At 52.9% G+C, this 23,008-nt stretch overlaps 2 protein-coding genes across 4 annotated transcripts in view; one reads left to right on the top strand and one right to left on the bottom strand.

Moving 5' to 3' along the window:
* RPL3 (ribosomal protein L3) overlaps positions 1 to 11,556 on the bottom strand; it is a 19,161-nt gene extending 7,605 nt beyond the window's left edge. Inside the window, exon 1 of the mRNA XM_064454079.1 lies at positions 11,549 to 11,556. Within this exon, the coding sequence (XP_064310149.1) occupies positions 11,549 to 11,551 (3 nt within the window). The 5' untranslated portion in view covers positions 11,552 to 11,556. The remainder of the gene's footprint in view (positions 1 to 11,548) is intronic.
* SYNGR1 (synaptogyrin 1) lies at positions 3,435 to 23,008 on the top strand. 3 transcript variants are annotated; one of them, XM_064454112.1, is made up of 4 exons: positions 3,435 to 3,698; positions 15,254 to 15,491; positions 16,929 to 17,074; positions 19,921 to 23,008. In XM_064454112.1, the coding sequence occupies exons 1-4, from the start codon at positions 3,600 to 3,602 to the stop codon at positions 20,071 to 20,073; spliced, it is 636 nt and encodes a 211-aa protein (XP_064310182.1). In that variant the 5' UTR covers positions 3,435 to 3,599; the 3' UTR covers positions 20,074 to 23,008. The 3 variants fall into 3 exon arrangements, with proteins under 3 accessions (XP_064310182.1, XP_064310172.1, XP_064310190.1); XM_064454102.1 differs by having other exon boundaries at positions 3,436 to 3,698; positions 19,855 to 23,008; XM_064454120.1 differs by having other exon boundaries at positions 3,438 to 3,698; positions 18,584 to 19,991.

The raw sequence follows: 23,008 nt of genomic DNA, 5'->3' as shown, positions 1-23,008 counted from the left end.
GATAGCTCCGCGCTCCAAGCTTTTATATGTGCCCCGCCCCCGGGCCGGTCTCGCGAGAGGTCGGTTGGGCGGTGCGCGCGTGGCGCTACGGGTGGGGAGCGGGGCCAAAAGAGTGCGGCGGCGGCTGCGCCGGTGCGGCTGGGCCACGGGATAAAACTAACCGTAAAAATTACTCGGCGGAGTTACTTGAAAATATAAGTGTCTGCACTTACAGGTCGTGACGGATACCGTTATAGTGGAGTTTAAAAAAGAAAAAGGAAAGGGAGAAACGCAATAAAGTCCATGCAGCTCCTTACATAAGCGTTTAGCTGCAGTTCTTCATTGTGTTACACAAAACCATGATGTCCCCATGTCGTTGTTCAGACATACATAACGTCAGAAAGTGTCTCCTACTGCGGTCCTCCTCCTTGAGTAGGCTAGTTGCTTCCATTCCATGACAGTGATGTGCTCAATGCAAGCCAGGGGTGAGCACCTGCCCGGACAGAGCAGCCCAGTGCGGCATTTAACTGGTTTTATTAAACTGCTGCAGGTGGTTGAGATGGTATTAGATATACTCACGAGGCTGTCTGTGGAAAATAACCAAACTGCTGAATAAAAGGATCCACCCCCATCACATCCAGAGGCTGAATAAATTGAGAATAAGTAGGTAGTTTTGTGCTATTATAAGGAATTTAATCCACCGCTGCCTGTGGTACAGAAAGGGCTGCAAACCCGAGGCCATGAGGATGACAGTACCCGCAGCTGGGTGGGCTGGAGCTGCCCCCCAACACACACACAGCACCCAGAGTTTGCCCTCAGGATCTCCTGGGGCGTACAGAGAGGGATGTGTTGGACAAATACAGCGCTGTGGGGGAGATGGGTGCCCCCTGGGGACGACTCCTGCCCTGTGTCCTCCCTCCCCGCCAGGGACCGTGGCACCGCACAGAAGCCATCTGAATTCCCGATGTGGGGGTGCTGACCTGTAACGTGCGATGTAAGTGCCGCACATTATGGTTATATCAAGTTATTGCAAACATTAATTAAACAGTTCAAGCAAACACCTACCTATAGAGCCAAATCCTGCTGCCAGCTGTGCAGCTGTAATGCAGCTAAGCCATTCAGTGTGGGGAGGCTAGTTACCCAGCTAGCGTGAAATAATTAAGGAGGGCATATCTAAGAGTTAAACACGCTTAATCAACTCCCAGAAACCTTCCACCTCCCCTCCCCAACTCCAGTCCCTGCAGGTTAAGTAAAACCCAATGCTGGAGGCTTTGCTGGAGGGGCTTTGTGGGCAAACCTGCGTGAAAAAGCCCATACAGACCGTGAGGGCTTCGTTTGGAGGACATTTCTTTGCCTGCCCTAACCTGGCAGACGGTGGGAAGGGAACCAGCACGAACTGGAGGGCTGAGGGTCCAGCTGTGCTGGCGCTGCAGCTCATCCTCCCAAAAGAGAACTGCCCAATCCCTGGAAAGATTCCAGGTCAGGTTGGATGGGGCTCTGAGCAACCTGATCTAGGCAAAGATGTCCCAGCTCACTGTGGGGGTGGGTGGGGGTTGAACTAGGTGACCTTTAAATGTCCCTTCTAACCCAACCATTGTATTATTCTATGGCTGGATGTGATGGGGAAGTGCCCAACCCCTACCTCCAACCTGCCCTCTCAGAAGACACCCCACAAAGGATGGCTGCTCACTTTTTAGGGTGCTACTTCTAATGGGTGACCAACGGTGGGCTTTAAATGCTCTTTTATCTCCCCCATGCATTTGCCTCTAGCTCCTGCACTGAGATCTTGAGGAGCTGATTCATAGACTCTGCCAAGAAAATGAATTCAGACTTGGGCAGAATGAAATGGTGCTAGAGGGGGTAGAACATATTCCCCATCCTGCTCTGCCCTTTGCTCCCTTGCTGCTAACCTGACTCTCTGCATAGGTGTGACCCGGAGGCGAGCAGGATGTAAGCCACCCAGCCGGTCATTCTGCTTCGTCAGCCTCTATGCCAATGGTCGGGTGCAGCACCATCACCCCGCCTGGGTCTGGGGCGGGAGCAGCTGGTTTTGCTGCGTACCTGGTCCAAACCCTGTTCATCCAGAGCACCGGCGCATTTCAGGCACCTATTCAGCAAAACCAAACCCCTCCGCTCTTCATTTATCTCCCTTCTTCCATTCATCTCCTCCAGTTCATGGGGATTTAGCTTTCAATGGGGGGACTTTTGTATTTCTGGGTCCTTTGAAGTTGTCCTGGCACTGTAAGACTTTACAGAGTGCTCACAGCGTTCCCACCTCACCTTTTTGCTGGCTGCTTCCAGCAACGCTGCTGCCTGGTTTGAGCTGAGTATCCCCATAATGAAGAGATGTCCTGTGGTATTCCCGGTGGAAATCCGGTGCATGCAGAGCATCTTGCTCAGCTGAAGCATCTGAGCAGTTGGGCTTCAGTTGTGTTCAAGCTGAAGTGGACGAGCAGATTCAAAACAGTTTTGGCTTCCATTGCCAAGCTTAGGGAACCATGTTACAACTCAAGGGTTTGCTTTTCATTTCAGTCCTATTGATATAGACTATCGGAGACTGCAGAAGGCAGCGGACCACTGGTATGGAGCTACGCTGCACAAAAGGCACAGGCCAAGGAGCTTGAGCCACCCCTCAGGCTGGATGGCCTCTCCTCAGGCATCCCTTCCTGGTTGTGCCAGTGGCCATGGTGGATGCTGGGAAGCCCAGGTGACTCCCAAGGCTGTATCCTCAGGGATGTGAGGTGCGTATCTTGCAGTCTCTGCCTCACAGAGTCAGGGGGTCTCCCTAAAATCTGGACTCCCATGTTCACAAAGGACCTTTTTCCTGCTGCCCCCTCCCAGGGATGTGGTGTCTGGAGGATGAGGGATGTTAATAATGACAGCCCAAGGCTTTGCTGCAGCGTGATTTTGAGGCTCACCAGGCAGCGGTGCCCGGTGGGGGTGCCTGCACCCAGGGAGCACCACTGGCTGCCCCCTTGGATAGCTGAGTCTCACCCAAGGGTGCCAGCCTTACCCCTCTATGGGGGCTGCAAGTAGCGAAATACTCATGTTGGGCTGCGTGGCAGGGGGGTGATGGGAGTAGAGGGTGTGAGTGGGTGGGGGGCAAGCCCTGTACTTCTGCTAGGCCCTACTGAAACACAGCAGGGCTGAACACCTGCCTTCCTCTCCCTTTGTGGTGGTGGTGGGGTGCCTTTGTACTGGGTGCTGTTCACCCCCCCAGAGCACACCCCACACCCCCATGCTGCACCCGCCGTGCCCTCACCCTCCCACACCCCACGCACGCCCCCCAAGCACCCCTCCTCACATTCCTGCCCCACGGACACCCCACGCCTTCCCCTCCCACCACCCCCAGACATGTCCACTCCTTTCCTCCCTCCCACCCCCCGCGATGTGGCGTGGGAGGTGGCGGCGGGAGGGAGGGGGTGGGTGCGCGCTCCCGGCGCCGCGCGTGGCCGTGGGCGGGAGCGCGCGGCTCGTCGCCGCCGCCGCCGGGCTGCCAGGCACGGCTCGGCTCGGCGCGGCTCGGCTCGGCTCGGCTCGGCTGGGCTCGGCACGGCTCGGCGCAGCCCGGCACCGCCCGCCGAGCCCCCCGCCCGCCTCCCGCCCACCCCCGCGCCGCCATGGACGGGGGCGCCTTCGGAGCGGGGAAAGCCGGCGGCGCCTTCGACCCGCAAGCCTTCATCCGGCAGCCGCACACCCTCCTGCGGCTCCTCTCCTGGGTAAGGCCCCGCCGGCACCGGGGGCTGCCGCCGGCACCGGGGCGGGGGGCGTCCCGCCGGGCTGCGGGGGGCGCGGGGCTCCCCCGGGGCGGGCGGCCGCCGCCGGCCCTACCCCGACCTCACAACATACCTGCGTGTGTATATATATATATAAATCATTGCGTTATATGCCATTATATATTATTATATATTATAATAATTCTGTGCTATCATGTATTATATATTATTATATATTTTATATATGCTTGTGTATGCATATGTATCCACATATATAGCCGTGCATATGTCCATTGATATGTTTCCATGTACCCAGATCCGTACACACACAGATACATATGTAAACACCATAAGCATTTATGGCTATATCTCCATATATATATATGCACATATGTTTGGATATATGGATCTATCTCTGGGTTTGTATGTCTCCATATGTATATATCTCCATATATATCCACATACATGTGCACACAGATGTGCAGCCGTGTGTACGTGTGTATCTGCGTGTATGGATATAGGGCCATATATATATAGGGCCATATGGGCTGAGAGTGCTCTGGTTTGGGGGTTCTTCCCTGGGGAGGGAAGGGGTGAGCTGAGTTGGACTGTGACCCTGCCTCCATCTCTGCTGTTTTGGGGGTGGTGGGTCTTCTCCCCCACCCCATGTCTCCCCCATGCCGGTGGGTTTATGGCAGGCACGGGGAGGCAGCGGGATGTTGGGTGACGGGGGGAACTGGGGGTGATGCTGCACTCCTGGTGTGGTGCTCTGGCTGGTTGGGGCTTGGGGGGCGCTGGTCTCTGGCCCTGCTGGGGTGAGCTGGGGGGGCTGCAGGGGCTGGACGTCACTCTGTGGTTTATCCTCATCCTTCCCCCCCCCCCCGCCCCAAAGCCTCCTTTCCCTGTAATGCTTTCCTCCCAGTAATTTGTCACGAAGGCGGGCAGGGGAAAAGGGGGGGTCTAACGAGGGTGGTAGGGAGGGTGCGGGGTGCCAGTGGGAAGGTCTCTCCCTCTTCCCGTGACGCTGATCCCATGGCTGCCCGTGGGGCCGGCGCGTTTGTGCAAGAAGGTCATTGGGATTAAGGGAGCGAGAGCTACAGCGCAGAGCCGAGCCGGTGGGGGAGAGATTGAGGTCTCGGCCTGGAGCAGAGAAGGGAGGGCAGAGAGAGAGAGCGGAGGAGACACATGCGCACCGGGGCTGGGAGGAGAGGCGTCAGGCTGGCTTTGGGAAAATAAAATAAAAGCAGTGCCAGGTGGAGGAAATGAGGAGGGAAAGGGAAGGTGGCCCGGCTTGCTGCTGCTGGCGGGGAGGCAGCCCTTGTGCTCCTGGCCGGGTGGGTGGGTGATGTCCCCTCTGGGTGATGTGACTCGGAGGGCGGCTGGAGAGCCCCAAGACAGCTGAGGACGTGATTAATGTGGACAGGCTGTCTGTCTGTCCATCCACCCGAGCTTGTTTACAGTACAGCACATCATGCTAGGAGCAGGCTGGCCGTGCCAGGGCTGCCGCTGCACGCTGGGTGAGGGGGTACGTGCGGCCCCCACTCCTGGGCGGGTGGAGAGGAGCCAGCCTGCATGGCCGGGGATGATGGACGTGATGTGACCTACAAAGGCTCTCGCGTTTCTAATCTCTGTGGCAGAATTTCCTCATTCTCTCTCTCCTTCTCAGTCTGGTGGTTTTTTTTTCTTTTGTCCCCTTCATCTGAGCACTGCAGGATTTTGGCTTCCCAGAGCTGCCAGGTGAGGGAGAGAGAACAGGAAATATGTTTATTTTTTGATTAGGCACCTATTCTGCTTTGGAGTGTCTCAGACACTATCGGCTTGCTCACCAAGCTCAGCTCTGCACCCTGCAAGGTCTCCCCAGGCAAGGAGAGCTTCCTGGGGACTGGCATCTCCTTGGGACCCAGTGTTGTATAGCCCTGCCCATCTGACCTTGACAGAGGACAGGACGGGATTTACTCCAGGCACTTCACTTGGCCATGGAAATTTAAGTCCTTTTGCAGGAGCTGGAGGCGCTCCAGGTGAGCGGTCCAGCACAGGGGGCTGGCCTGGCCGTCGTGACACAAGGCTACGCACACACCTCTTCCCTCCCGAAATATTAGTTCCTTCTGCTTTTCTTTCTCTTTTACTGGCTTGGTCTTGTCTGTCCTCCTGAACATCTCTCCCTCTGCAGAGGTGGAGAGCCACAAGCTCACCCCAGATATTTAATTGTGGTGTTGGTCTTTAACTTGGGACCAAGAGGGGTCCTCATGGGTATTGAAGTCCTATCTCAGGCTGTCACAAGCATCAGAACCTTTATGGCCCCTTCCATAAATTGGTTGAACTTTGCTGAAAAAAAAGACTAGTTCATGGGGTTTTTGCCCTTCTCACTCCCTCTGGGAGAGGGTTCAGTGGCTCCATAAGTCAGGGCCTTCCACCATAAATCTATTCATGGCTGGGTTTTTATCCATTTGCTTTTGTGCTCTTGTGCCCTTCAGTTTAAATGGTGCTTTTCCCTCCCTGGTGTTTTCCCCTGGGTGTATTTATAGACTGCAGTCACATCCGCACTTACCCTTTCTATCTCCAGGCTCTAAAAGCCAAACTCTTCCAGTGGCGAAGGGCTCTCCCTCCCCGTGGCCTCTCTGAGAGTCCTTCCTTTCACCCACTCTGGCATGCACTGGAAGCACCTTGCCTGCCATCTCCTGAAATCTCATTTGCCTTTATCCTGCTTGTGGCGTGGGTGGTCCATCGTCTTCCCAGGGCAAGCTGGAGACTCCTTTTGTCATGTTTCACGTGATGAGCTTTCACTGAAATTCTCGTGATCACTTCCCCAGGCAGTGACCTTGGGCTCAGGTCATGATGCCTTTTTGCAGACTTTATGATGGCACGGAGGTGCATATGGCTTTCTACCAACAGGCAGCAAAACTGGCTCCTGCCCAGGGAGTTTGCAACCCAGTTGAGGTGGTGGCAAATCTCCAGGGAGAGCTGCAGGATCAGGAGCAGATGGGGTGACCAAAGATTGTTTATGTTGCTCCTTGCTGAGGAGGATATGGGATAAGTTTGACAAAGAGGATGCTAAACTATGGAAAGAGGTTAGCAATTCTGGAGCATCTGTCCACTGTGACAGTGTTGCAAGGCAGCTCAGGTTTCTTGGGTGCTTCAGAGGCTGGGCACAGCAGAGTAAGTATGCATCTCCCCACAGAAAGGTTGCCTCGCATGGGTGCTGCCGAGTGGTGACGGTCCTGCGGAGCACTTGTTTCAGGTTTGGATGTTCTGGCTCACTGTGAGCCATTTCTCTGACGCTGCCAGCTCTGGATGCACTTGTCTGCATGAAGCAGCACCTTGTAGCAGAGGGAGGCAGCCCTAGGGAGCAGTCCCTCCTGAACATCTGTGCTGAGGATGCCTCCAAGGGCATCTGGATCTTGCAGTGAGGGGACTTCTCCAATCCGGCTGGACTGAGGCTTGCTGACGAAAGCAATGCGCTGCTGGAAGATCCTGGACACTTCTCCGCTTGTCTGTGGGAAAAGGCTGAACAACTACCTCCCTATTCCCAGCAGCAGCGAAGAGAAGAGAAGTCAAGCAACTTGCCCTGTTGTGATGGGTGGTTGGGGTTTACTTTCAGTCCTGGTCTTTCAAGGCATTGCTCCACGCTGTGCCGCTTTGGTTGCCACCAGCTGCAACATGGATGCGTGTTCTGAGCTGAGCTGCATCGCACAACTGGTGCTCCACAGTAGACAAGACATGGGTGCATGGGTGGATTTTTTACCACCTTGACTTGCAGACTTGCCTTCAGCCTTTTTATGTGACCCAACAGCTGGAGCTAGTGGTGCTACAGCTGGAGCTGGTGGAGCTGTGACCCACACTGAGCTAGAGCTGTGCTACAGTGCGTGGTTCCAGGATCAATCTTGACATAAAGCAGGCAAGCGTGGGCACATCCCTGTGTAATCCTGTCACGCCCTGACCTGCAGTGGTCTCCGCAGCCGGCGCGGGGAAGCTGGGAGGCTCCTTTGCAACCCGCAGGCGTTGGATATACTGCTGGCTCCATAAATAAGTAAAATGCTAATTGAAACAGGTTGTTCCAGGCACTCCTGACTGCTTGGAAACCTGCTTGCTGGAGAAACTGAAGCGCTGCTTGATGTAAAAGCCTAACAAGGCAAAAGTAACTTGCTTTTTTGAAACAGGCCCAGCTAGGTGGCTTGAGTGAGAGTATTTCCAACCACAGCCACGCAAGCAAAGCAGCCCATTAAAACTTGCCACATAGACTGAGACACCAAATCTCTCTCTGACCCCAAGGGCACTGCCCCTCTGGAGGGAGGTTTAGTGAGGAGAGGTGCTGCCTGCCCTCCATCTCCTCCTCCATCACCTGCTGCCTTTGCCACCATGTTCCCTGGCTGGTGGGAGCACGCAGGCGTTTTGAGCTGGGATGAGAAGCACTGTCCCGTCTCTGCAGGGATGGCACATCCCAAGCAACTCCAGCTGAGTGGACAGGGCAGGTGATGGATTGGAACCGCGTCCCTGGCCTTGCCATGACAGGTGAGGATGGGGACAAGCCCCGGCATGGAAGGGAGCCTCGTCTCCTGCCTTAACAGCGGGTCCTGACTTGCCGCACTGACGCTTTGCTTACGACACCCTTTGCCTCTTCCCCCCACACCACCTTTCACCGTATGGAAAGGACACCGGTGTGGGCTTGCGGTGGCAGTTAAACCGAGCCTTAGAGCTCAGGGGCCACATTAGTCTGAAACCAGCTGCAACTTCCACCTTCTTTCTGTTCCAGCTAAATTTAGCTGAGACATTCCCTGTGTTCGGGGACCACAGCTCATGCTCTCTGCCTCTGCTCCTCCATGTGATTTTTGCCCCAGCCACCATGCTCGTTGGCTGCATGCTTGCAAGATACGTTGGCGCTTGATGAAAGAAACGCAGCTGTTCAAAGCAAGTGCTTTTGGTCAAGTCCTAGGCACAGTTCTTCATGGGATCCACTCCCTTGGGTCAGCTTCAAAAGAGTTTTTTTGGGGTCGCTGTCACTAGGATTGGCTGAGAGGCCACATCAGAAGTCGAGCAATAGATGTGCAGAGCCAGGGGGTGATTCAGGGCTGGATACAGCAGGTCATGTTGTTTCCAGCATAGCATTTCCAGGAAAGATCTTGGAGCGGGAACAAATCTCTCATTAATGACATTTGCAGGTAAAACTCTCAGAAATAGCACACAGGGACCAAAGGCAGTCAGAAATATGAGAAAAAGAATAAGATAATTGTATGTAGTCTGCTATTTCAAAACATGAGAGGGACACAGGTGAGGAACAGAGAAACTGCATGGAGATGAGACATGGCTAAGGCAAACATTTGTGGCAAGACAAGGCAGCAGAGAGAGCTAGTGTGGCTGTGAGAGGAGCAGATGCAGGTGGCAGTTAGATGTGGTCCTCCAAATAGGTTGGCACAGCCAAACCAAGGAGGGAGAGATGTGTTGCTAGGAAGAAAATGGAACTCTTCTTTATGGAAAAAGATGTGACTTTTGGGTGGTCACTTCGCTGAGCAGCGACATGGTGATGTAGGGACCATCTGGAAAGCACAGAAGGAGCTGGATATCACTGCAGAGGTGTGGCCATGGGGAGCTGACACTAGCAGTGGTGGGACAGAAGAAGCTGTTTGACCACAAGAAGAGCATGAGACCTGCGGGACTGGACAGAGCTGTCTGAAGTTGCCCTCTGGGACACAGCCTCCTGTTACACCAGTGGGCATCTTCCCCCAGCAAAGCTCTTCCTTCCTCCCTGGGGTGGCAGGCAGCGCTGCTCAGCCAAGACCTGCCTGTCGTCAGAGGCTTCCCGACTCCTGGCTGCTGGGGTGCCCCAGCATCACCCGGGGCTTTGGCTGCTGTGGGAGGGAAGTTTGACCTGGGTACAGGTCTGGCAGCAGGCGGAAGGGTTAATAGTCAGCCTGTTGGCTGCCAAGCCATGTGTGAAAAAAAGTGGGCCGGCCAGGAAAGCCTGTCCCAGATCCCGTGGTAGGAATTAGGGATGCGGAGCCTTTCTCCCCTCCATCACCTGCTCTGGCTCAGCCCTGGCTGGGGGGCTGGTGCCACGTGGGCTGCTGGCCTGGGAGGGAGGTGCTGGTGTACCCATGCTCTTCCCCTGTCTCTTGCTCAGGGGAATTGGGTACAGATGGGTACGGGGAGGCTGGCCCCCTCCAGCACCCGCACAGGGCTCAGACACGCCATCCAGACCGTGGGAGTCGTTTGCTGTCTGCATGGTGCCGGCTGGAGGGAATAAATAGAGGCTGCCTGTTTCCAAGCTGCCAGTCCCATGTGTACCAAAAGCTGCATGTGTTTTCTTCAAAACGAACTAAATGCAAGTAGATATAATAATAATAATAATAATAATAATAATAATAATAATAATAATACATGTCTGTGCAGGGCTCTCAGAAGCTTTCCAGAGACTCCATTTGCAAGTGGCTGAATGAAATTGAAAGCCAGATCATCTCTGCCAGTTTATCGTCTGCACTCTCCCCTGCTCTTCCTTTCTTTTTAAACAGATTTATTCCTGGTCATTACCAGATCAGACACAGAAGAGGTTATTGCTTCATTCTGCCTGAGATGGATTTGATTTGAAGTCCCACAAGGACTATTATGTCACCAAACTATTTCCTCTCTATAACAGAATAAAAATAGGGTTTGGGCGAGGGAGAGGCAACATGCAGTGTGACAGAGCCTGTGACTGGAGGGCACTGCAGTGAGCCCAAGCAGGAGGCTCGACAAAAGCCCTCTTCAGCCTTATCCCTGCTACACCATTGTGAGTATCTCGGGGATGAAGTCAGGAGGCAGTGTGACAAACTCCTGGGATGAGGTGCAGGAAAATCCTAGTGCACTGCCGGAGGCTGGCTGTGCTTTGCATCCATCACATGATGCTCAGGAGCATCTGATGCATGGCAGTGTGGCGGAAAGCCTCACATGATGCTCAGGAGGTTTCGCCTGGTTTTCTGTGGGGCTGAGCCTGCAGCAGGGAGGTGGGAAGGGACCAGAGAGCCTCTCCTCTGAGGGCTCATCTCTCACCTTAGCCTCTGGCAAAATCGGATCACCAACAATGAGAATCTCTCAATTCAATGAGAGGAAAAAAAAAAAAAGATTTTTTACAGTGGGATGCAGCCTTTTGCCTGATCTGCACTTTTCTTGCTGTAGTGAGGCTTTACATGCCTGTAATGGCCAGCATGAGCCACTTGAGAAACGGGTACAGGGAAACTGTCAGCCTCTCCCTGTCTCCTCCCCACAGTGCTTAGCATTATGTTCATTTCGCCGCATCTTTCAGCAAGTTGCTCTGTCTCTGTCAGCTTTGCAAAGTGCCTGGCTCTGGGCTTCACTTGGTGTCTCGGAGATCTTTGATGAAAACAGAAATCTAGGAAATCATTGCAACAACTTGTGTGGATGTGATGTTTAAGGAGCGGTGAAGTTGAGAAAAGCCAGGTCCCAGCAGCAGCGCTGAGTTGGTCAGATCTTCTCTACATGCTGTTTTCTGTCCCTTTTTTCAAACGTAGCTGAATATATAACTGCTTATTAAACGTGCACCTCCAGACAGGCTGCACACCTGCCCAATTAACATTGCTCTAAGGAAACCCTCTCAGCCTAAAAATCTAGTTATTTCAAGTCCTGTTAACTGACTTAAACAGCCTCACTGAAGAAATGAGGCCACTGAGGTGCACAAAGCTGGGGATGGCTGGCTGGTTTTTGTTACCGAGCATAGGAAAGCGGCTAATGATCTACCTCTGTAGAGTGGAAGGATGGGCTGTGTTTGGGGGTGTTGGGATGCAGTGCTTTGCACCCGCCTCCTGTCTGTCTTCCGACAAGCCACTTCCCCGCATCTCAGTCCTCAGTCAGGAGAAGACTCCTGCCATCTTCTCGCCTCCTCTTCGCAGCTGATACGTATTTTGGACCATTTTGTTAGTGGCTGCAGGTGAGGCCTTGTGCAGCGAGGATTCGCAATGCCAAACAGGTGGAAGGAAGAAGCGGCGGTAACACAGAGGGGCAAGAGGCTCGTGCCTACCAGTTCTGCTGGTAGCTGGCATTTCTTCAGAAGTGCTGCAGATGTGGTGGGGATGGGAACGTAAATGCTTCATCCTTGGAGACTTGGTGCTTTGTTTATAACCCAAGCAGCATTCATACTGCACCTGCTGCCTGGATCATTTTTGCACGGAATCAAGGAAATAAAAAATACTTGCTCTTTCTAAGATGACTTGCTACGTCAGTGAGCTTCCACCCACCTGCCCCCTGAACTACAAGAAGCAGCTGCCATGGATTAAGTGTGCAACAGTTCTCAACCCTCTCTCCTGAGGGCTGCAAGATCTGGGCTGTCATAATTTTTTCTAGAAAACTGTGTGCCTGTGCACCTGTCGCAACAGCTTCTGGTTACAGGCATCAAGGAGGTAAAATGGGTGACGCTGCCTGTAGGCAGCAGCAGTGATTGCCTCTTCTGCTGCTGTCCAGCTCTGCCTGTCGGACTGAAACCTCTGGTTTGAGCCTGCCTGTTCTTGCCCAGTCTCTGTTATTCAGTCCAGCTCAAGGCTTCTGTGCACAGCAGATCCTCACAGCATTTTGCTGTGCTATGAGGGTGGTGGTAGGCTGGCAAAGGGAGCAAACTGCCACTAACCTTGTCCTCTCTGCAGCACCAGGCAGCGGAGCATGGACCAGAGGTGACACCAGTAGTGAGGAAAACATGGATAGGAGACAACCCTTAAGCTACTGTGCTTTGGTCCGTAGAAGGCTTTCCTAAGGACAAAGAGTACTTTGGGGTGGCTGTTTCAGGGCACAGAAGATAAGCATCTGCAGTGACTTGTTCTGCTCACAAGTGAGAATACCCTGAGTGGAATCTCCCCAGAAAAATCCTAAGATCAGATGCTTGCCAGTAAATCATACCTTGGGCACCTCCAGGCTGTAAAACGTTTTTCTCTTCATAGGAGAGAAGTTGTGGCATCTTGGCTGACCGAAGATGGAGAAAGGAAGTTAGGAATGCCACCTCTGCTTGAAATTTTAGGGAGAGGGAGATGTCCCTCTGATCTATGACTCTGAGCTGTGTCTTCACAAAGGGCCAACGTAGCTAGGTATAAAGGGACAAATGCAAAAAGGAATTATTCTGCTTCTTCACTTGTAGATAAGAGCCCTTACAGGCCAGAAGCAAACCCAAAGATAAGAGCAGAAGGAAGATGTGTATCGGGATATGAACAGAGTAAACAGAGGTGTCTCTGTGGAGAGGCCATTACAGCAGTTCATTCATGCCAAATGAGTAAGCAGAAACTTGCAAAGCAGCTTGTTGCAAGGGTTGACCTGGCTCAGGGAATCGACATGTTACCAGTTTTGAGCCCTAAACCAAAACTGAACACCAGGCTATGCCACTTTGAAGGCTGTTTCTCGTCTTCCAAAGAGAAGCTACATTTTTGATCTAATGCTGTGGAAAACGGGGCACCCACTTGGTAATCCCAGTACAAGGAGGTTGGCACTTCAGGTGGCAGCATCAGTGCTGGTCACAACCTCACATCAGATGTCACTTCAAGGAGTCTGACAGCTCCCCCTCAGGTTAGAGGAACACGGTGTTACTGCCAATGGTCCTAGGCAGACCTGTCAGCCCAGCCTGTTGAGAAGGTGTGTGAGACTTCCCACTGAAAAAGCCTGGCTATAATTGTGTGCAATTTTGCTGCCTTTCCCAACCACGTGGGCTCAAATTTTGAAGACCAAGCCTTTGCTTCAGGCAGAAGAGATTTTTATTTAATTTTGTTTTTCATGGGTAATTTCTGCAAAGTATGATCAATCTTTATTCTCAGGAAGAAGAAGGAGAAGGAGGAGAAGTCAGTTGGTTTATTTCCAAGCTTAAAAAGCTCTTGTGAACTTTCAGAGAACCCATACAGTTCCCATGCTCACCAGCGACAGCTTCTGGCTTTTTTAGTTTGCTCTAATGTGTAAAAAATAAGCCCAATGTCAGCAACCCAAGTGTGACCCAGTTATGAGCCTTGGGGTGAAAAAATAGTATTGGTGTCAGTGGATACTTTTTGGAGTTTGGCAGCTGAAATTTAGTCAGTATTGGGTATCTGCCCAAGGGCTGTTGAGGACCATGAGTAAGGTTTTTCCTCTGGTTCTTGATGCCACAGAGGTCTGCGCTGTGGATCTTGGGCATCCAGCCCCAGTGATGATAAATGGTATATCAGGTTGGTGTTAATCAACAGTTTAGTTTTCCCAGCATTCACAAAGCTGCTTCTCCACTTTCTCGGTTGTCTGCCTGTGGTCTCCTAGTGCCTGGCTGGTTAAAGTGGTACTGGGGTCCTTCTGACCTAGCAAACCCTCAGACTTATCTGTGCACCCTATGGGCCACGTCACCTTCTTGTGTGCTGCTTCTCCTTGGGGTGGTGGTTCCAAGGGTGCCAGGCTTCTGTTGTGCAGACAACTCCCAGGCTAGCAGAGTGCTCCGGTGACGTCCTAGTGCACGTCATATGTATGTTCACCCCATGCTTGAGGTCCTATTTCCTGTCTGCCTGGGGCCCTTACAGGCAGCCTGCAGACGAGCTGTTCCTGCGAAGGGTCTCAAGGTGCCCTGCAAAGAGAAATCTGTACATGGTGCCTTAATCTTCCCCTCTTTCTCCTGTGGCTGTGAGGTGAAGCAGTTTATTTGAGATGCAGGACTGGGGCTGCTGTAAATAGCTCTCTGCTTTGGTGAACTTGCTGTGTCAAAGAGGGATGGCCTTGTGGCAGGTGTTGAAGGCTAAGCCTGTGAGCAAAGATTAGACAGGCAACTGCGGATTATGGCATTTCTACCTGGACTCATCCTTAATTCTACCTGATTTAAAATAACATGCAGCGGCAGTGGCAGTGAGGGGTAGGAAAGACTCATGGTGGTCCTGCCAGGTGGACCTGGAGGAGGGATACTTGGCTCATGAAATCCTTGGGGAAGGTTAGAGGGTGTCGGTGTGCAGGTGAGTGGGCAGAAGGATAGGTGGTGTCATGGGCTGGGCTGATGGAAAACCGGTGGATAGAGAGGTGTGTGATGCGTAGGGAGATGGGAAGAGCGGAAGCACGGCAGAACGGAGCCACAGAGCTGTGGATTGTGGGAGGGTGGAGGGGAAAAGAGTGTGGTAGCTGGATAGACAAAATTAATGAACAAATGCGTGGTAGAAACAATAAATTCCTAGAAGGGAAAGGAGTGGGTGGGAGAATAAGTGTAGACTAAGAGGATTTCCACTACTTGAAGCCCCAGTAGGCAGGCACCCGCACCAAAACCATATCCCAATATACACTCCATGTCACCTCCCTGTGTGTCTGTGGGAAGCTACTCTTACTCCAGATTGCGACTGCTGTACATCACTTTAGATCAGACGGATAAAAAGTCTCAGTCTAAAAGTGTCCTATTTTAAGTTAATCCTCAGAAATAAAATGAGACCGTCTCCCCAGTAAATTCCCTGTGGCTAAAGCCCAGGCACGGCAGTGGGACAGGAGCTCAGCAGAGCAGAGGGTGCCCATGAAGGGCAGCTGTCCTGCGCAAAGCTCAGCTCCTTTGTGCTGGACCATAGAGATGGGGCTTGCCCTGACGTGTCTCCTGCCTCCCTTCCCACCAGGTGTTCTCCATTGTGGTGTTTGGCTCCATTGTCAATGAAGGATACGTGAACCGCCTGGACGAGACACAAGAGCACTGCATTTTCAACCGCAATCGCAATGCCTGCAACTATGGCATTACCGTGGGTGTCCTCGCCTTCCTCAGCTGCCTTCTTTACCTGGCTCTAGATGCCTACTTCCCGCAGATCAGCAGCGTCAAGGACCGCAAAAAGGCAGTGCTCTCAGACATCGGAGTCTCTGGTGAGTTTCCTGGCTGCTTGGCCATAGTGCCCCTCTCCTCTGCTGCCAAGGGAGAGGGAGGGGGCTTCTGCCACCTTGCAGGCCAGGTTCCTGCTAACAGGAAGGTCTTTGGGTTCTTTACTTCTCTCAGCCAGCCTGGCTGATGCCTCTCTGCTGTTCTCCATAGGAGAACATAGGTTCTCAGGGAGCCCTTTAGGTTCAGCAGGTGTTGCCTCCCTGCACACTTGTCCTTACTAAGGCCAAGTGTTGATGCCTCTGGAGATAGTACTTCCTTCTTTTCCAGCTCTAGGTGATTGAACCCCATATATTTTAACATAAAAAAACGTTGAGGATTTCATTCAGGCTGACTAAACCAGTCCTGCTAGGTTACCTGGGGTCCCCACATAAATAGCTGTGCAGGACCTCATTAAGCCCTGAGGCTTATTCTAACTTACAGTCAGGTCTCTCCATTCCCAGTAGCGTGTTGAAGTGACAGACGGAGTGATGGTACGTGTGTGCATGTGCATGTGTAAAGCCAGCAGCAGCGTGAGGAGGCACTTTGCTCTCATGCTGTGATCCTGAATCGTGCTCTCGGCTTACTCCTGGCATACAGGTAAAGTTCTCCACATCACGCTCCCCCCACAGTTTGTCAAAGGGGCCACGAGTGGAGTGAGAGCAGGATCAGGTGCAGCATCTGAACTTGTATAGGACTTCTGGCTTGCAAGTTTGTTCACAGTTAGACACTTCCCTAGCAGTCCTGTGTACAGCTAACAAGAGGAGGGGAAGGACTGAGCCCCATTTTCCTGCCACTTAAGAATGCCCATTTCCCTCGCTGCCAGGCATCTGGGTGCAGCTGCCAGAGAGGGTGAGTCCCACTCCTCCCCACCAACTGCCAATCTGGATTTGAGGCCCCCCCCACCTTAACCCCTTCCCTGGAGGTACAGCATGTTAATGATCCTTCAGCACCTTTCCTCAGTGTGAGTCCCTTAGCCTGTGCTGTCCTGAGCAAAAGTCGGTCTCTGTACAACTGCAGGCCGGCTGCTTCCCGTTCTTCTGCAGCTCTCTTGGAAGGAATTGCGCTTCGCAAGACAGAGTTGCAAAGCAGTGGCTGTTTCAGAGAGCCCAGGTGATTGCTCCTGTACTGAAAGCCCTTCAGGCTCCCTCCCAAGGCCAAATGAAAGTCCTGTGATCGATCCAAACACAATCAAATTAACTCTCCTGAGGTACTTTCTGCAGACACCTATTGTCACCTTGACAATTTAGCCATCAGTGAGCCTGCCAACTTGCTTGGGCTTAGACAGGCTGTGCAATCAGAGTTTGGCCCAGTCTGCAACACAATGGTGGGTCTTGTAGGGTTGAAGCTTCCAGAAATATGTGATGTGTTTATGTTCTATTCACACATACCTTCTTGATGTCTCTTCTCTTCCCGTTTGGCATGCTGGTGGTGTTCCATCCCAGCCTTTTGGGCATTCCTCTGGTTTGTTGGCTTCTGCTTTCTGACCAACCAGTGGCAAGCTTCAAAAGAAGAGGACAACCCAATGAATGAGGGAGGGGATGCAGCCCGAGCAGCCATCACATTCTCGTTCTTCTCCATCTTCACCTGGGTGAGTACAGAAGCCATGATGTTGGATCAGGTGTCCTCTGCACTGTATTAGCTTGCGGGGAATGGAAGGTGACTGGCTAAGAATGATTTCCTCTGAAATCTCAGTTCACATGGCTTCTGAGAGGAAAAGCAGGAGGGGAGGTAGTTAGGAGGTAAACCTGGGAAACAAGTACTCAAAAACTTACATGGAAGAAGGTGCTAGAGCATTAATAAGCACAATCAGAGTCATAGAATCATAGAGTCATTAAGGTTGGAAAAGACCTCTAGGATCATCAAGTCCAACTGTCAACCCAACGCTACCTTGTCTCCTAAACCATGCCCCGAAGTGCCACATCTACAGGTCTTTTAAATACCTCCAGGGATGGTGACTCTATCACCTCTCTGGGCAGCCTGTTCCAATGCCTCACCACTCTTTCAGTAAAGAAATTTTTCCTAATATCCAATCTAAACCTCCCCTGATGCAGCTCGAAGCCGTTTCCTCTCATTCTATCACTATTGACCTGGGAGAAGAGACTAACACCCATCTCAGTACAACCTCCATTCAGGGAATGGGAAAGAGGGTCCCATATCCCAGTAAGGAGTGTCCTTGACAAACCTCTAATATGACCTTGGACGAGCCAGCTCCCCAGACATCATTTTCCCTGTGCATCAGAGGACCTTAACAGCATTTTCACCTCACAGATGCTAAGCAGAGAAGGGAGCTCCAGACTGAGGGTTGCACTCATCTCCCTCCCTGTTTTGCTCCCATCATGTGAAATGTCATCAGTGGCCACAAGAGGCTGCAATTGGCATCCCTCTGGGCTCTCCGCCTGCACCCATGACTACAGCACCGCCTCACTGGGTCGCCTCTTAGGAAGGTGATGGCTCTGTTTCTTAAGACTGCCCTTTCCCCAACAGTTCTTTATTGCCAGTTTCCTGGAAAAACTGTGGTGTGCAATATAAATATCCCCCATGATTTCCTCCCATCTCTGAAAGCACCAAGCCTGAGTGATTTTTGTATGAAGTGACAGGATAGTGCCAAACAGGAAAGCATTTTAGGCCAGTCTCCATGTGTAAGTCCTTGTGGCTTTATCTTCTCCTCTCCCTACAGGCCGTAACACTGGGCAGGGGCCAGGTGGGAAGGGTGCTGTAAGACCACAAACTTATCAGAGAGGAAGAGGGGCTGCAAAGGGTTGTGCGGTCAGCACCCTCGCCAAGGTGACACCAAGGTGGGGCAAGGGACGGCAGCATGTGTGTGTCCCCACAAGTGGCATTCTGCACTCGAGTGCTCTGAAGGCCCCTTGCAAGCTCCAGCAGATGGTGCGATGAGGAGCAAGGCTTTTTGCAATGGGTCCCCCAGGACCCTTTCTGAGGTGCTACCACCTGCAGTGGTCCTCCACGATGTATGGGCTTGCAAGTGCTAAATAGGCATCCTCTTCCTCCAGTTCCTTGGGGTTTTTATTTCAATCAAATGCTCTGGTTTGCTCTTCCTTACTGATTCTCCTCCCCACACCCCTCTCTCTCCTCACAGGGCTTGCTCACATTTCTGGCTTTCCGGAGACTCAGAGACATTACTTTTCAGGAAGAATACAGCACCTTGTTCCCTAACTCCCCATCCTTGCTGCCTTAGTGCCCCTTGCTGACAAGGGAATTTAGGGGAGGAGGTGGAGGGATGCAGCCGGAGGAGGTTACTGAGCTCAGACGGTTCCAATGCCCCAACCACAGGTGTCCATGTGTGGTCACAGCAGGGCATGGCGTGGGAAGAGAGGAGCCATCGAGCTGGAGTGGGCCAGGTTGTCCACTGAATGGGGGATCTCCCTGTGGGGAGTTGGAACTGGCAATTTCTCCTCCTCCTCCTCTGCCCCCTTCTCTCCCTCACCCACACCCTAACTAATGCTGCGTTAACACCACTGTGCCTTTCTTTTGGTGACTGCTCAGACCTAATACTTCAGCCAGGAGATGCCCTCTGCCCCTACCTTTATATCTCCCCCATTTTGCCCAGACCTCATTCCCCCAAAACCTCTAACCCATCACCTACTAGACCACTTACCTCTATCAGGGATGCTCTGGGATGACGAGCTGTGCCTGCTGGGGTCCGTGATGCTGAACCCTGTGCCCGGACTCCCTCAGTCCACCAAAGGGCATCCTGCCTGCAGTGCCTGGGGCAGGAAGCAGCAGTTGCTCACCGTCCCCTGCTCTGGGAAGCAACCACCTTGTCTCTTGCTGCTCCTTCCCAAGGTCTGTGCTGCTGGATGTTGGCCAGTGAAGAGGTTACAGGGGGGTAACCACTACCTCGCTACTCTGGGTCAAATCCTGCTCTCCTTCCTGTCTGCTGCAGGCAAAATGGCTGCATACATCCAGCCTGGCAGGCGAACCTTCTGCAGTAGAGCTGAAGCAGATTGCCTTTCTCAGGGGCAGGAGGGTCTGAATGGGATTAACCACAGGCTGTGTGAGCCTCTGCAACCTGCGCCATGTCAGTGAAACCCCACTGCCCGGCAGGAGGTGCCCAGCGCACCCCAGAGGCAGCAGGGAGCCCCGGCAGGCTGCATGCAGCCAGCTGGGCTCGCAGCCACCCCTGCCCAGCCCTCCTCTCTGGGTGGGCTTGCGCTCTCTGTGGGGCAACCTGAACCTCCATGCTTTCGGGGCTTTTTCACCAGCAATCTTCCAGGTGGGCTTCACACACTAATCCGTAACCACTACTAACCCCACTTTTGTTTGTTTCTCTTTCTCGGTATGTTCTCCCTCTCTTTCTCCCCTCCCCTCTCTGCTTCCCATCTCTTCCCTCCACCCCCTCCCTTAAAGGTGGGCCAGGCATTCCTGGCGTATCAGCGTTTCCAGCTGGGTGCCGATTCGGCCCTCTTCTCCCAGGACTACATGGACCCAAGCCAGGACTCCGGCATGCCTTATGCTCCCTACACGAACGAGGAGGATGCTACAGATGCGGTCGGGACGTACCAGCAGCCCCCTCCAGCAGATGCTTTCGACACCGAGACACAGGGGTACCAAACGCAGAACTACTGAGCCACCGACGCCCCTTTCCCTTCTCCCTTCCCTTTTGCCCCCTTTCCCACTGCCGGCAGAAAGCCGAGGCACAAACCAGACATGTGCGTAGTGGCACAAGAGGTAGCTCTCAGCTATGCTCCGGCCTTCTGGGTCATCTGTTTTTATTTATCATTTGTAAAAAAGGAAAAAAAAGAAAAAAAGGTTTCCCCATCACCTTTTCCTTCTCCTCCCCCCCAAAACTACCCGCCAGAACCAAATTCTTCCCAAATCTGTCACCATGTTGCAACAGGAAGGTTCCACCTTCCCTCCTCTCCCTCCTGCCTTGCTGTGGAGGGCAGAGTCTGGCTGGTGGGCAGGAGAGGGGCAATGGCACCAGCAGGGCAGGGGAGAGGGTGCTGGAGCCAGAAGGAAAGGGGTGAGAGGGACTGGGGACCTTCCTAGAAGAGACGGTATTGCTAAAGGCTGGAGTAGACATGGGAGCATCCAAATCGGGCCAGAGGGCCTGGTGGCTCAGGGAGGGGGATGGTGTTGGAGTCAGCATGCAGGCGTGCAAGGGTGGAGGGGGGCTTGAGGGGAGCGGGAATGTTGTTCCCTGTGCAAAGATGGGGGGACTTTTCTCTCCCACTCACTAGTGAGGGAGGGGCGCTTTATTTTTAGAGGGTTTGGGGAGAAGTGGTAATGGGGAGGGAGTACAAAGAGATAAAATGGGAAGGAAAGGAGGAAGATTTGCAGGTACAATCAAAAACCACAGGCATGTGTGTAGTTTGTAGCAGGAGACTCAGCAGAGCAGAAGGGCAGTGCCATGACAGTCACTCCTTCCCCAGCCCCCTTGGATTGAGGTGGAAGTGGTTCTCCTCATCAGTATGTCCTGCTTGCCCCTCTTCTCAGACCAGTGTTTGGTGAGGCGGGAGGGGAGCTGTGCCCAGTCCCTGGCCCCCAGGCACAGTCCCTGTGGGAGGAAGGATGGGCTTCTGGGGGGCCATGAGAGCCCTCATTCTTGGCTGGACTGGTTCGAGGGGCAGAGTGGAGCTTTGCCATTTCACCCTGGGCAGGTGGAGGAGAAGAAAGCCAGTTTCGCTTCTTGGATCCTGCTGAACCCTCCTCTGTTCCTCTGCTACCACAGTGCAAAACCTCTTGCTGACACCATCTTTGTAGCACACAGGAACGGAGCAGGACTCCTCCTGGAAAGAAATACCGCTGCTGGGACAGCCAGCATGCATCTGACTCTTGCACAGGGGTGCAACCAAGCGGGGAAGGGTCCTGCCCTGCATGGCTACACTTTGCCTCCCACTTGGATGGGGAGGAGGTCTTAGTGTGCAGAGAATTGTTTGGGACCAGACTGAGCTCTCTGAAAACTGGTCTTACTGTACTTGCTATAGACTATACCTTAGTGCATCTTCTGCAGCGTCTCAAATCCTGGCTGTCTTTAAAGCCTCACCTAGGTGGCAGTAGTGACTCTTGGATAGAGCTTGCATGGACATCATTCCACACTCCTCACAATTTTGCTTCAGGTAAAGACACAGCTCTGGAAGCACACTGTTTAATCCAGGATAGAAGTAATGTCTCTGCATGAAGACAGTCCCTAAGGGGAATAATTCAGCAATAGCCACCTGAACAATTCTCCCCAGCACAAGACATCTCTCAGAGCACAAGAAGCAGGGAAGGCCTTGCAGCAGTGAGGAGCTCCATCCCCTGGGCAGCCATCCTGCTACACACAACGCTGGCCCCAGTAACGAGATCGGGAGGAGATCCAAAAACCATAGCTGCTTCTCTTGAGCATCCAGCCTATTCCCTGTAGCACCCTTAGCAATCAGGAAGATGGGACACAGGTCTGGTCTCTGGTTGTGTAAACATCTCATCTGGAGGACACTGAGGTTACCAGTCCTTCCCCTCATCCCAGCACAACTCCTCTGCACCTGCCCCACAACGATAGGGAAGGGGTAGAAAAACATAGCACTGCAGGCCCCGAAGGGAAGGAGGGGGGCAGTTGTTCTCTGCTGTATATCGGCACCATTTCTACCTGCTCCCACCAGCAGACTTGTGCTGCTGGTGGCTCTCCCCATGGCTTGGCCCGTCCTCTCCATGGCTTGGCCCCCCCTTGCCAGTGGTTAACCACTGGTGAGGTTGGATGAAGGGGACCAGCCAGCCCCATGGACACACCAGGAGGGGCTGGGCATACATCCCTTGCTCTGTGGCTACAAGTGAAAGCAATACTGTAAATAGGAGGGGTATTTTTTTGGAGGGAAGCCTCAGGCTTCTTTTTCTGTGTGCTTAGCCTAATATTTAGGCTTGGGAGGGGTTTACTTTATTGAGAGAGGTTTGTTATGGCTGTGGAGGGAGCTCCCTCCAGTCCGTCTCTCCTGCCAGGGGAGAGAAAAGAATACATGACAAGGTGGAGGAGGAGAAAAACTAGTTGTACTCACTCAGCCTCACCTGTGTAATCCTTCATGCTTTTGTTTTGGGTGTGTGGAGGGAACCAAGAGGAGGAAAAGGCTATAAATAGCCAGCTCTCAGTACAAAAATGTGTCGTACTTTTTGGGAGGAACTGTCCATCACCTGTCCCGTCTCCTCAGTGAGGGGGTGAGGGACCAGGCATATGAGGGGAGGTACGAACCATACCTGGGAGGTCTACCTGGGGCTCTGTTTTGGGAAGTAGCACAGAAGCATCTTACATGCCACTTCTCCCATCAGAGCTACATAGATGGCTGAACACCATTTGGGGCTGTCTAAGGAGCAAGCTTTTCTTTATCCTCTTTGGCTTGCTTCCCTCATGTAACCAGCTGATCAGCTGTGGTGGACTGGAGGTAGGAATGAGCCTACCCCTCAGATCCAGCATTTCAGTAAGAGATGACCCAGCTGGCTTCCTCCTGGGTTACTGCCCTTCTCTCTGTCCCTTTCCTCCTTACTTTGTGTCATAGGAAAGGCACTGAAGTGGCAGGGGACACTGTAACAG

The sequence above is a fragment of the Phalacrocorax carbo genome, chromosome 1, assembly GCF_963921805.1.
Source record: "Phalacrocorax carbo chromosome 1, bPhaCar2.1, whole genome shotgun sequence".
Classification (NCBI taxonomy): Eukaryota; Metazoa; Chordata; class Aves; order Suliformes; family Phalacrocoracidae; genus Phalacrocorax; species Phalacrocorax carbo.
The sequence above is the reverse complement of the archived record's forward strand: the minus strand, read 5'-3'. Positions and strand labels throughout refer to the sequence as shown.

Excerpts from the sequence above, each read along its gene's own strand:
- SYNGR1 (XM_064454102.1), top strand. The coding sequence starts at position 3,600 with ATGGACGGGGGCGCCTTCGGAGCGGGGAAAGCCGGCGGCGCCTTCGAC. Across the intron at positions 3,699-15,253 it reads TCCTGCGGCTCCTCTCCTGG|GTGTTCTCCATTGTGGTGTT; the intron begins GTAAGGCCCCGC and ends CCTTCCCACCAG. Across the intron at positions 15,492-16,928 it reads CTCAGACATCGGAGTCTCTG|CCTTTTGGGCATTCCTCTGG; the intron begins GTGAGTTTCCTG and ends GTTCCATCCCAG.